A 13,261-nucleotide genomic window follows, 5' to 3' on the forward strand; every position below is an offset into this window, starting at 1 on the left:
GAGAAACTAGAAAGAACTTTGTTTTTCATTGAATTTAGAGCCTTAATCAAAAAACTGAATAGGAAGTTAGAGTATTTGTATTGCCATCAGAGGGGTAGATCTATTCCTTGGCATTACAGTTCCCTGGGGGAAAGATGTATACTGAATGTACTTTGAAATCTTCAGGTTTCATAGAGACGACCAGGAACTAACCTAGAAGAAAATAATAGTTACATTTTAGAAGATCCAGATGTGTCAATCATTCAATAAGCAGAAAGTCCCTACAATGTGCAATAAACAGTGACAAATGCAGAGATATATTGCCAGCTTTCAAGGGACTATGTAGGGGTGATTTGTACCCAGATAAACAAAATACAAATTAGAGTGTGATAAGTTCATGAGGATATAGATGAGAGATCACTTTTGGCTATAGAAGTTAAGGGAAGGCTTACAGAAGGAATATATTTGAAATGGGGCTTAAATATAACTATTAAGCCAAGGAGCTACCAAGACAGGGTAGAGGAGAGATAAGAGAGCACTGTAGTTATGGGGAAGAGCAAAGGTATGGTGGTACATGGAATGTGTTATATAAAAGGAAGCAGTTTGAGATGAGACCGAAAAAGTAGGCTGTAGTCATAGTGTAGAGTCATATGGAAGATTTTTGAATACAGAGATCAAGAGCTTGACTTTATTTAGTTGGTACCAAAGAGCCAATGAAGATACAATGAGATGATAATTATAAAAGTTCTAGAAATATAGTAAATATGAAGTACTGTACTTAAAACAATAGTGGCACAGACATTTGGTAGTACAAGAGTAGTCAAAGGAGATAAAAAATTAGAAAAATCTCACTATAGAAAGACAGTATAGTATAATAGGAAGATCACTGCCTTTAGGAGAGTTGGCTGTTAAATCATACTACTTGTGTGACATTGTACAAATTCTCATCTATAAAATGAGAAAGTTGAAACACATGATTTCTAAAGTCCTTTTCAAATCTGAAATAGTTTCTAAAATTTATAGTGATGACTTTCCCTCCTAATAGGCTCTGTGACTTTTGGTCAATTTTATCAAGTGGGCTGAGTGAAAGCATCTTGAAGGACTCTTCAAGGTAAAAAACATTCTATGACCCCATAAATCTATTTTACTGTGACAAAAATCTACATTATGGGAGCCAAATGCTAGCTAAAATATTTAGTTTAATATTTTATTTGAAATGACACCTTTGCCATCTGTTGTTATTATATCAACACAAGATAAACAGAACTGTTTTTCATAATCGAAGCAATGAGCCATTTAAATACATATATTATTAAGGATAAATAATGCAGTAGTTCATATTGTCTCATTTTTTGATTTAGAAAGAAAAGTGCATTTAAAACATGCAAACTGTTACTGGTTTCTGAAGCTATAAAGTTCCTTTTCACAAAAATGTTAGGAGAATGAATAATATTTTTAGTTTTTCCTTTACTAAGGAGTGAATATATTTACAATATTTGCAACAGAGAAATATCAAATTCTAAGCTCAATGTCTATAGTCATCCTTTCTTGCTGTGCAGGAAGCATGGACTGAAAAATTTGAAAATGAAGAGAAAAGTGTAACTACCCTAAGAAGGAAAAAGTCAAGTCATTCCCAGATACTCATAGCCTGGAGTTCAGAAGGGAAAAAAGAATGCCTGAGATTCATTTATTCATAACTGGCTTTTCCAGGAGTTTGACAGTAATGAAGATGGTAAGGGTTTGAGAAGCAATGTGGTCCTATGGAAGGTGCTGAACTTAAAGAGGATTCCAAACCTGGCTCTTTTACTTCCTGTATGACCATGTGTTATTTCACTATTCAACGGTAAGGTGTTATAGGGAAAAGTAAGTTTTAAAGTAAGGAGAGTAAAAGCAGCAGCTAGAGCTGACAGGCAAAGCCTGAAAATTCCAATCATGGAACATTGGTCAGAGGAGGGACTTTTCTTAGAGACTCTCTGGATGAAACTGATGGCAGTCAGGTGCTTACTTAGCTGTTGGAAGTGAAGAGCCCAGAAAAGTAATTGTCTCCTGCCGAAACCATCTACCCTGGGAGAAAGGTCAGGCTGAGTAGAGAATCTAGTTCTGGTTGGTGGACATACCAGACTAGTTCAGCTCCTTGACTTTACCTCTTTGTGGACTTATTTGCTGTGGTTCCTGGAAAGGTGTGATCATCGCTGGAGCTGAAGAGGACCCTGCAATGAGACATTCAACCTCCCTCTGAGCTTACAGGCTGGTCCTGGTAGCTTAAGCTAGAGTCAGTGTAGAGTTTGTTCCACTTTCCAACCCCTTGAACTTATCCCTAGACAAGCAGATTTAGTATGACCTTTCTCTTACTTCCCAACCCTTAAAACTCATTATTAAACCATTTACTTTACTTCCTGTGTCTTCCTCAAACCCTAAGAAAGGACCCACAGAAAGAAAACCTTGAGTGGTGACCAAAAACTGTTTTTAACTGACATTTACCAACTAGTGTGTTTTATCCATTTCTCACATCCCTTGTGTAGGTTCCCAGTTTACCTTGTGTATCTTAACACTTGTGGATGTGGAACTGTTTATGTTTGGTACCCTTGGGTTTCATTGTCAGGAATCAGTTACTGATCTTTCAAAGGGAAGATGGTAGAAGGGAGGCCAAATACTTAAGAAAACCAGTCTTGAAAATGTCCTATATAGGAGCAGCTGGGTAGCTCAGTGGATTGAGAGCCAGGCTTAGAGATGGGAGGTCCTAGGGTTCAAATCTGACCTCAGATACTTCCTAGCTGTGTGACCCTGGGCAAGTCACACCCCAATTGCCTAGCCCTTACCACTCTTCTGCTTTGGAACCAATACACAGTATTGATTCCAAGATGGAAGGTAAGGGTTTAAAAAAAAAGGAAAATGCCCTATATGTGAGTGAGTGAGTGTGTGTGTGTATCTTTTTTAAAGTTTTAACACTGAATCTATGCAAAGGCAAAAGATTTGGTAAAAACAAGAAATTTTTGCGGAAGTAATTCTCTTGTCATGGCAGTATCATGAAACTTCATGAGTTAACCAAGTCCTAGTTGTCTAAATTAATTATGGGAATAATTTTCAAATTCTTAAAAAATCTATTCTTTGGCAAGGGCTAAAATTTGCAATTGACAGTAGGCCTAGTCTATAGGTGTTTTCATTAGCATTTCTAGGCACACTTGGCTTAAGGCACAAGAAGGTTATTTTTCCCCCTCTCCTCAACTAATTGTTTCCAGCCTCCTAGCCATAAAAAGTATGAGCTTTACAGGTACAACGAGAACTTAGCAATTCTGTTTCATCAGGACTAGGTTTCTTAAAGATATTCCTTTGAATTATATTGTCTCCCCAGTCAGCCACTGATATCCCCCAGGTGTTCAAAGTATAATGATGCTTCAAATAAAAAACTTTCAAGCTGGGGAATGAGAGAGAGCACCTTTTCCAAACATTATATAGGCTCCCTGTCTCTTCCTTTCTCTTCCCCTTCTTCCAGTGGCAATTCCTACCACTTCATGTCAGTTGCTCCTCCCCAAGTAAAAGAACCCTATCTGGGCCTGATCGAGTAGGAGGTAACGGCTGAGCTTGAGGAGTTGGAAATGAGAAGGGAGAACATTCTAAGCATGGGAAAAAGGCTAGTGAAAAGTCAAAGAATCTAGAGAATGCCCCTATGAGGAAAGCAAGGGGGTCATTGTCCCTGGGTTGCAAAATATATTAAGTAGATTAAAAAATAAGAGGACTGGAAAAGAGAGGGCCAGGCTGTGAAAAAGCTTTTAAACACAGAGGATTTTATAATTGATTCTTGAGTTAACAGGAAGTCACTGGAATTTACTGAGTAGAGGAGTGACATGATTAAATCCGCCTTTTAGGAAAATCGTTTTGGAAGCTGACTGGAAGGTGAATTGGAAGAGGGAGAGAAATGAAACACTAACCAACCAGAAAGCTACTGAAATAGTAAAGGAGTGAGGTAATGAGGGATTGTACCAGGGTGGTAGCTAGGTGGTGAAGGAGACATAAGAGCAGTTGTGAAAGCAGAAACAAGAAGATGGGGCAAGAGATTTGGATATATGGGGCTAGAGGAGTAGTTGAGGATGACACTGAGGTGGTGATCTTTGGAGACTGGAAGAATAGTGATGCCTTCAATATCTGTAGCTTAGAACTCAAAATGAATTTTCTTAATTCATTCTCAATTGTTACAAATGCTGGCTTCCTCTGCAATTTCAAGAGTTATTTAAGTTAAAATGTAGCCAAAATAGTCATAATTTGCAGTTAAAATAAATAGTTGAGAAAATCGACCACAAAATAAAAAAACAAAACAAAAGCAAGTTTGTTTTGTGGTTTAAACCATTAATGTGAATAAAAAAAAATTGAGAATTAGAAAGGACCTGATGGGCTGTCCCTGACAAATTTTCCCTGGTTTACAAAAAGATAAGTATTTTCTAAAATCTATAAAGTTGTTGACGTGGAATCTGGAAGCCCCCAAACTTGTAACCTAGAAAGATTTAAAGAACCCCAGTTTACTTAGCTTGAAAGTGAAAGCCTCAGGTTTGACCTTGTCACAGCTGAATTTCTCTCTGAGGGAAAGTCCAACTTCACTAGTCTCAGACTAACTATGGGCCTTAAAGGAGTTTAGGTTGGGATGACTAATCCCTTCAGATGTTAAGTATCTCTAGTACCAATGGTTTCTCCCCTTAGGCCAAAGTCCTTTACCTAGGTAGCCCAGTCCTGGGCTGGGTCTTTCCCTTTTGTGTCCACAGTAAAGCGCCCCTCAGTTATTCTAGTTTGGAACTCCTCATTTTCTTTTGAGGCTATTGAAAAGTCAATCAAATATTCCTTTCATCCTTAGTCCCTAAGTTCCCAAGAAAGATATTTAAGCTTTCTGATTTTAATGTCATATAGACAGACCGGTGGCAACCCCAGGGATAATGTTCCCAGAGTCCAGGGTGTAGACTCTGTAAAAGTTTTGGCGCCAGACTCTGAGAAAAGGGCCAAATATTGGACCTTATCCCTGTCCCTGATTAAAAAGTGGTTTTTCTGACTACTTTGGTAGTTCTGTGTTATTTCCAAGTTAACAAAGTTAAATGAAATTCTCCCCCATAACCCTGAATTTTTCTCCTTTAACCTCTTGGCCCTTTGTCAAAAGCTGCAAAGTAAAGAACAGTTCACTACAGAAAACATATTTTATACATCTGTAGTATAGTTTGGATTGGGAAACACAATTATTTCTATTAAGTATATAATGTTTGTTGATTGATTAGTTAAACCTCATGTCTGATGCATGAATCTCTTCTACAATATTTTTGATAATCTATCACCCTTGCACACTTTCAGAGATGGGGACATTATTTCCTAAATTGGCAGCCTATTATGGTGTTGGACAATAGAGTTGCAAAATTTTCAGAAATCTGAAATAAGCTTCCCTATAACTTTGATTCGGTGGTTCTAATTCTGTTCTAGAGCTATACAAGTCCAATTTTTCTTTTACTTATAAACTTTTGGAAAGTAAATAATCTCTTAAGTTGGAGATTTCTGATAATTGCTTTTTAAAAAATAAGTATTATACACACTTATGAAAATACTTGAGTCAAGATAACTAAAGTGGTTTCATAAAGTCAAAACAGGGGGCAGCTGGGTGGCTCAGTGGACTGAGAGTCAGGCCTAGAGACAGGTCCTAGGTTCAAACCTAACCTCAGACATTTCCTAGCTGTGTGACCCCAGGCAAGTCACTTAACCCCCATTGCCTAGCCCTTACCACTCTTCTGCCTTAGAACCAATACACAGTATTGATTCTAAGATGGAAGGTAAGGGTTTAAAAAAAAAAAAGTCAAAACAATCAACTGAAAGTAGTTAATAGGACTTGGGCTCAACTTAGCTTGATATAACAAATTACTCTGCAAAAATTTCAACTTCCTTTATATAAGTAGAATAATACGTATTTCACTAACGATTCAATTCTTTTTTCTTTTAGGTATGATGGAATTAAAGATTGAAAGTAGAGCATAAAAAATGTTTTAACCTTGGAGAGTAATTCTGCCAACTGAGAAGATGAAAGGAAGCTATAGCTATCATTCTGAACAGATTATTCTATTCCTATTTTTTGTTAACTAAAAATAAGGAAGTAACATGATTGATTTCTGTTCCGGTGGCTAAGTAAGAAACACATTTGGTTAGGAAAACGGATGTTTGCAGACATGATTCAAGAATAATTCACAGTTGTCAAGTTGATTTTTTTTTAAAGATTCCAAATTCTTTGGAATGTATAATTTCAGGCTCTCACTTGATTTCTGTCCTTGTCCTTATGAGAAAGGTCCACATATCTCAAAAAATCATCACTTTATCCACCTCTCCCTCCCTGTTGAGTATAGCTCTCTAGAAGTTTATTTTTAAACATGATACTTTAACATTTTACTTTGGTAATAATCAGTCTACAGGACCGCTTTTTAAGTTTTTCAGACAAATTTTTCTCCAAATTCTGATCAAGTCTGAGGTGAGAAAATTGTTGCCATCCCATTTTATTAAAAAAAAAAACTAATGGAAAGGCTTAAAAACAAACAAACAAACAACTGTAAAGGAAAGAACACTGGGCAATGTTAGAAGTAGAAGACTAGAACTGGATTTTAATTCCAACTCTGTCACAAACTAACCAACATCATGATTCTGGATCTTGATTTCATTTGACAAAAGAAAGAATGAACTAGATTGGGAGTTCTTAATGTTGACTCTTGTGATTGTATTTGTAAAAATCTTTTTGATAACTACATTTCAGTAGAATTTCTTTCCTATGTGTTTCTATATAGCTTATTTCATGCCTTAAAAAACATTGAGAAATTCTTAAATTTCCACAGAATACCTACAGGTTTCAAGTCACAAAAAAGTTAAGAACCCCCAGGGGCTTTCTTTATCTCTAAGATCTTTCCATTTTTTCAAATGCTATAATCCCACTATTAAGTCAGTTCTCAGCAGTAGATATAGTCTTGAAATACAATTAAGCAAACATCTATTAAGTGCCTATTGGATGCAGAGCACTTTTGGATGGGATGGTAAACATCTTCATTCCATTCAAACAATTTCTTATGCACCTATCAGGTGAAAGGTACCAAAGACCTTATGTTTTGTTAGAGTGGATAAAACATGTATGTATGTATGTATGTATGTATGTATATATATATATAAAATGCAATGTACTGGGGGGAAAAGCACTCACAACTAGGGGGGGAAGGGGAAAGGTTTTCCACATAAAGTGGCACTAGAGCTGGAAACGGAAAGATTTCAGGAAAGCTTGGGGATGGGTAAGGTGTGCAATTCAGGTATGAAGGGTAGCCTATATACAGAGGAGGAAGATGAGTTAATTAAGTGAATGAATAAATAAATAAATCTCTGACATTAGCCAGCGTGAACTCTCTAAATATAAAAAAATAAAAATCTCTGCCCTCGGCCAGGCTTTTGGGAGCCTTAACATTCCAGCCACCTTAACAAGGGATCACCAATCGCTGTGGCTAAATCTATCTTTATCGTTCTCTAACTTGATTCCCAAAGAAAAGTTCAATCAAGAGGAAGAGGAAGAGGTGGGAGAATTAAGGAGAACGAAGGGAGGAGGTTGAGGAGGTGGGAAAAGTCAAGGGAAATAGTGATCCCCTCCCTCCTCCGCATACCTCCCTTCCTCGCGAAGAGGGGACTGAGGGAAAGGAAGAGGTAACAAACCAAAGAGGAGCTGACAGAGAGGGGATCTAGGAGACCCAAGACAGGTATAGCGGTCCTGCCTCAGCATCTATTCACCAACCATTCTACTCGCGCGCTGCGGGAGCCGTTACCTCACCGGCTTTAACTGACACCCCTCCGGGTTCCCCAACAGAAACACCGACTTGCCTCGGGACAGGAGACCAACGTTGCTTCCGGCAGCGGCCGCCTCGGCAGCCGTTCCTCCGGAAGCACTTTCCAGAGAGAATAGGAGGGGCGGGCGGAAGTAGGGCTGGGAGCGGAGGCACTCCCTCTCCCTTTGACTTTCTGCGGTGACAGTCCACTTCCGGGGCGCCAGGGATTGCTTTGGTCGGCCACAGCTGCTCTTTCTGGTGCGGAGTCCCCCTAGGAGGGGGATTGGGGTGACGAGACTGGGACTGAAGAATGGTAAAAGAGGGAAGGGGCGCAGTGTGTGGGCGGCAGCAGATAGAAGCTGGGGGAACCCCCCCCGCGGGGGTCGGGATAGTAAGGAAGAGAAATTGGAAGCATCTCGACCTTAGGGGACCGGCTGTGAAACGTCAAGGCTACGTTAATGCGTGCGGGGGCGGGGCACGCAGCAGCGTGTGCGTCTGTGACATCTATTAGCATGGGTTTATGCAGCAAAAATACTGTGGAAAGTGTCCTAGACCCCGAAGGTTTTCGAGCTGCCACCTCTCTTCCCAGAGTGCACATAATTCAACCTCCACTTTTTACAAATGAGGAGTGCTCATTGCCCAGGGTCGCACAACGAGTTAGTGGCAAAATCGGGACTGGAACTCAGGGCCCTTTCTACAGCTATGAGACTCCATTGACATTCTAATGCTGGATGCAGATCCAGTAGAACTTAAGCTGTGATATCTAGCAAGTCAACCTCCTTCCCGGAGATTCATTTTCTTTATCTGCAAACAAGTAGTAAGACCTAGATGATCCCCAAGGGCCCTGCCAGCGCTTTCATGTGATGAATCTATGATCCCTGAATGTTTTTCTTGTAATCCCTTAATTCCTGTCACCCAAGCAAGATTCTGCTTAGCATAGCAACTGTAGATCCAAATGCTTATTTTAGGCTGGAGAGTTATAGGGAAGAGGCATTATCTTTGTTTTGCAAGGCTCCAGAGGGCTTGTTGAGAGTGGAAGTCATAAGAAGACAATTTGGTCTCCATAAGGAAAAATCTTAACAATTAAGAACTGTCCAAAAAACGAGAGAGGCCCATCAGGTAGTGAGTTCTTTATCATTTGGCACTTTCAGTGATGAGAAACTAAGCCTTTTTAAAAAATAGTTATTATTGAATTAGATGAAACTGGTTAAATGACATTTACATCTAGAAGATAGAATATAGATGACCTATCCTCATCATTACTCATGCTTATAGATTTTTAGAGCTGAATGGAACCTTAAAAATCATCTAGTTCAACTATTTTATTTAGAATATAAATGAAACTGAGCTCAACAAAATAAAGTACTGGTACATCATTCAGTAAGGGAGTATGCAGAATGGGGACTTAAGAGATTGCAAGTCTCTTGAATTCTAGCCAATTGCTTTTGTCTTTACACCAAACTGTTCCTTTGAGATGGCTTCCATCTAGGAGTTTGATTCTGTAGTTCAGTCAAAACTTACCTGCTTATATTTGTAAAATTTAATTCTTTTCCTTAGCTTTATCACTCCCTGGTGTAAGAGTTTCAGTTATCCCCTAGAAGTAAACTGCTTTCATATGCTATACTTACCTTGGTTTCTTGCCTCAAAATTTTGTTGTGGTGGTGTGTATGTGTGTCCTTGGAAGGGAGGTTTGATAGATTGCATAGCAGATCAAGCAATAAAACAGGCAAAGTATCATACCTGACCCAAGATTTATGAAATTTATTCATTTTTTTCAGGGTTTTGAACTACTATTCCTTCCTAACAATGGCAAAAATGAGGCTACTAAATTATTTGTATGTCTGTAACTTAATGACATGTAAAAAGTTTTTTTTTTTAATAAAGTGATTGCTGAGAAGTGATATTAAATGAAAAATTTTGATTTTTGTTCTTGTGATATAATTTTATTTAGAGATATTCTAATCATGTCTGAAAATGATGGTGTCAAGAATATGGCAACAGTTAAAGAAATTCCCAGCTTTGACAGTGGAAGCAGCGGGCCTAAAAAGCAACTTCAATCTGCTGAACATAGTGCCAAGCAAGAGTCTGAATCAGAGCCTGTTGCCCCTACTCGGAAGAGACCTGAACCAAAATCTCCCAGTGAACCTGTGATTTCAGAAGTTCTTCCTGATGAAGGACTGAAAGCTATAGGCAAGGTAGATTGTCAGTTATTTAAAGTTTAAAATCTCTCAAGAAGAGTGTATAACAACTTATCTTAAAACCATAGTTTGAGTTGTTCTGTTGATTCTTAAGGCTATGCCTAAAGCATTTTGCCTATGTAAAGTCATTTGTGTATTAGGTATGTTTTAATCATAATTATACTAATTATGCCATTAAAAGGCCTTTTATAGCAATATCCTCTGAAAGATAATGCAAAAAAATATAGAAGGCATCTATATTCACATTTCTGTTTCTCTCTTTTTTTTCCTTCCTGCCTGCTTGGTAAAAAAAGGATCCTGTTCCCACAGAAGTACCCCAAACAGGATGGGGATACTGGGGAAGCTGGGGCAAGTCATTGCTTTCTTCTGCTTCAGCTACTGTAGCCACGGTTGGTAAGTTTTGAAGTCATTTTGTTAACTGTTGCTTGTTTTGAATAAACATATTTATAATTTCTGCACTTCCAGATTTGTAGGAAAAGTTTTATTTTATGAAGAAACATAGAATACATTAGAAAATGATTGTGGTTTAAAGATAAAAATTTCAATGAAATGTTTTTTAAAAGAAGAAAATATTGGCACATTAGGCAATTGACTTGTAAGTTAGCCAAATATTGCATAGATTCCATATTGTGTAATAGAGATTATTGATTTTTTTACTAGTAATTTGAAATCTAGAAATTTCTGGTATCCTAAATTACTTTTTCCTATGAAAATAAAACATTAATTAAATTGTATAAGGGGTAAACCAGATAACCTGGAATTGCATATTATATGCAACATATCCTACCCATTGTAAGGATTTTTAAATTTTAGATTGTTCATTTAGAATTTGGGTTTGTTTTGATATTTATGTATGTAGTTTTGGTGACTGATCACTATATATGTATATGTATATGTATATGTATATGTATATCTATCTATCTATATCTATCTATCTATATATATATATATATATATAATAAAAGTGTCATTTTCCTTCATTAGGACAAGGCATTTCAAATGTCATTGAGAAAGCAGAGACTTCTCTTGGCATCCCTAGCCCCACTGAAATTTCATCTGAAGCACAAAACACAGGTCAGTTTATTAAAATGTTAGTTACATTTTTCTATTGAATTAGAATACATTGTCATCATTCATTTAGCAAATAACTTATTAGGCAGGAAATAATGCATCACCATAGCAGTAGATTATATTTTTATTGCATTAAATTTTGGTATGTTCTGAGTATTATATGATTAGTTCCAGAAAGATTTTTTCTGAGATATTTTAAATTGTACTTATTTAATATAATTTGATATTAAATTGGAGTATTTCTAGAAGAAGTAGCCAAGGTGGTGAAATGTCTGGAAATTTTTGTCACATGACAAATAATTGAAAGATTTGGGAATATTTAATTTGGATAAACATGGTTGATATATTTGATGTGTTCTGCGTGTCCCTCAGAGGGCAGTGTAACTAATGGATCAAAGCTAAGGAGATGCAGAATTCAGATCCATATAGGGAAAACTTCCAAATTAGTAGAGCTACCCCAAGCATCATATGGTATGTGGATAAATTGCACTAAGACTTTTTTTTTAAAAACCCTTAACTTCTGTGTATTGGTGGAAGAGTAGTAAGGGTGGGCAATGGGGGTCAAGTGACTTGCCCAGGGTCACACAGCTGGGAAGTGTCTGAGGCTGGATTTGAACCTAGGACCTCCCATCTCTAGGCCTGACTCTCAATCTACTGAGCTACCTGACTGCCCCTCACTAAGACATTTTTAAGCTATTAAAACCTAAAATTTCACTTTGGGAAATGTGTGTATATATAACCCCCCCACACACACACACGGGACATATATACACATATATGTATATTTGGATTTGTTTTGATATCCTCTTATCTCTTGGCCTTTCTACTAGTTTTCTTCTATGCCTGAGAGGCTCTCCCTTCTCACTTATTCTACTTTGGATCCCTGACTTTCCTTAAGACTTATTTCAAGTGCCACCTCTGGCAGAAGGCTTTTCCTTATTTCTGTGCCTTTTCCAAAGCTACCTTCCAGCTTCTCTATATGTATCTTATTTGTACTGATTTATATATATGTTATCTTCTCCATATGGATTTGAGATCGGGGATTGTTTTTACTTTTTTTTTCCCCATCTCTATCATTTTACATAGTGCCTGACATAAAATTTGCTTGTTGATCGATTGAATGAGATTGCTCATATGAAGCTTACTGTCCAGTAAGACATAAAGTGGAAAAAGCATTGGATTTCAAATGAAAAGACCTGAGTTAATTTCAACAGAATTTTATTAAATGCTTCTACGTCCCAGATCAATGTTATTCTCTAAACTTTTTTTAATCTGTAAAGTGAGATGACCTCTAGGAGACCTTTTGAGGTATTGGCTCCATCAGCATGCAGTTTCCTTTACTCCAAACTTTTCCTTCCTTTTGAAATACAGAAGAGACTAATGTCAAAGCAGGCAGCACCCATAAAGAGGATGGAAATACCTCACCGATGGGTACAGCACTTGGTGTTTTCTCAACTATTTCTACAGCAGTTCAGAGTACGGTGAGTATGAAAGAATGTTTCCTTCATCCCTCAGACAAAATGGAGTTACAAGTAGAGGAAAAAGAGATAGACTTGTCTAGGATATCAAGGCTTTATCCCTGATGCTAATTCTTACCAGCTTAATCTTTCTGAGTTTACTGTGCTCATCTGTCTAAATAGAAATAATAATAATAATAATTGTGTTACTTGCTTCATAGAATTATTGTAAGGTAAGTTCTTTGTAAAGCTTGCAGCATTATAAAAATATCAATTATTTTGAAGACTGGCATTTTCAAAATTTTTGTTCTACTCTGTTATTTAAAGACCGTAGTGAATTATACTATTTATATTTATGGATTCGCATTATTTATATGAATTATAAATTTATATGACATAAATTATATGTCATGGCTTGGATTGAAGTATTCAGTTAAAAACATTTGTTTAAAGTAGTGGCCAGGAGTGGTGTGAAGGCAAGGTACACAACATTTTTCACTTTTGGAGTTTTAAAAATTTGGGAGCTGACTAGACTTTTCTACCTAAAAATATTGTTCCCATATAACAAGTAATAAAACTTCATATCCTTTGACCCAACAATTCTGTGTTGGGGAGCATATGCCAAAAATAACCTAAATGGAAAAAAAAATTATATAGATGTTCATAGCAATGCCATTTATAATGGTAATGATTGAAAGTAATCCAAATGTCTGATGATAATAATTATGGACTCACGTTTTTATAGTTC

General features: G+C 37.1%; 1 protein-coding gene across 2 annotated transcripts in view; it reads left to right on the top strand.

Moving 5' to 3' along the window:
* The first annotated feature begins 8,034 nt into the window (after positions 1 to 8,034).
* The window catches only part of FAM114A2 (family with sequence similarity 114 member A2), a 28,377-nt gene continuing 23,150 nt past the window's right edge, over positions 8,035 to 13,261 (top strand). The window contains exons 1-5 of one of the 2 annotated variants that reach the window (XM_044661770.1): positions 8,035 to 8,100; positions 9,739 to 9,982; positions 10,279 to 10,378; positions 10,970 to 11,059; positions 12,428 to 12,537. In XM_044661770.1, coding sequence (XP_044517705.1) covers positions 9,752 to 9,982; positions 10,279 to 10,378; positions 10,970 to 11,059; positions 12,428 to 12,537 — 531 coding nt within the window. In that variant the 5' untranslated portion in view covers positions 8,035 to 8,100; positions 9,739 to 9,751. The remainder of the gene's footprint in view (positions 8,101 to 9,738; positions 9,983 to 10,278; positions 10,379 to 10,969; positions 11,060 to 12,427; positions 12,538 to 13,261) is intronic. The other variant, XM_044661771.1, reaches the window with a different exon arrangement.

This window comes from Gracilinanus agilis, chromosome 2 (genome assembly GCF_016433145.1).
Source record: "Gracilinanus agilis isolate LMUSP501 chromosome 2, AgileGrace, whole genome shotgun sequence".
In the NCBI taxonomy this organism is placed as follows: Eukaryota; Metazoa; Chordata; class Mammalia; order Didelphimorphia; family Didelphidae; genus Gracilinanus; species Gracilinanus agilis.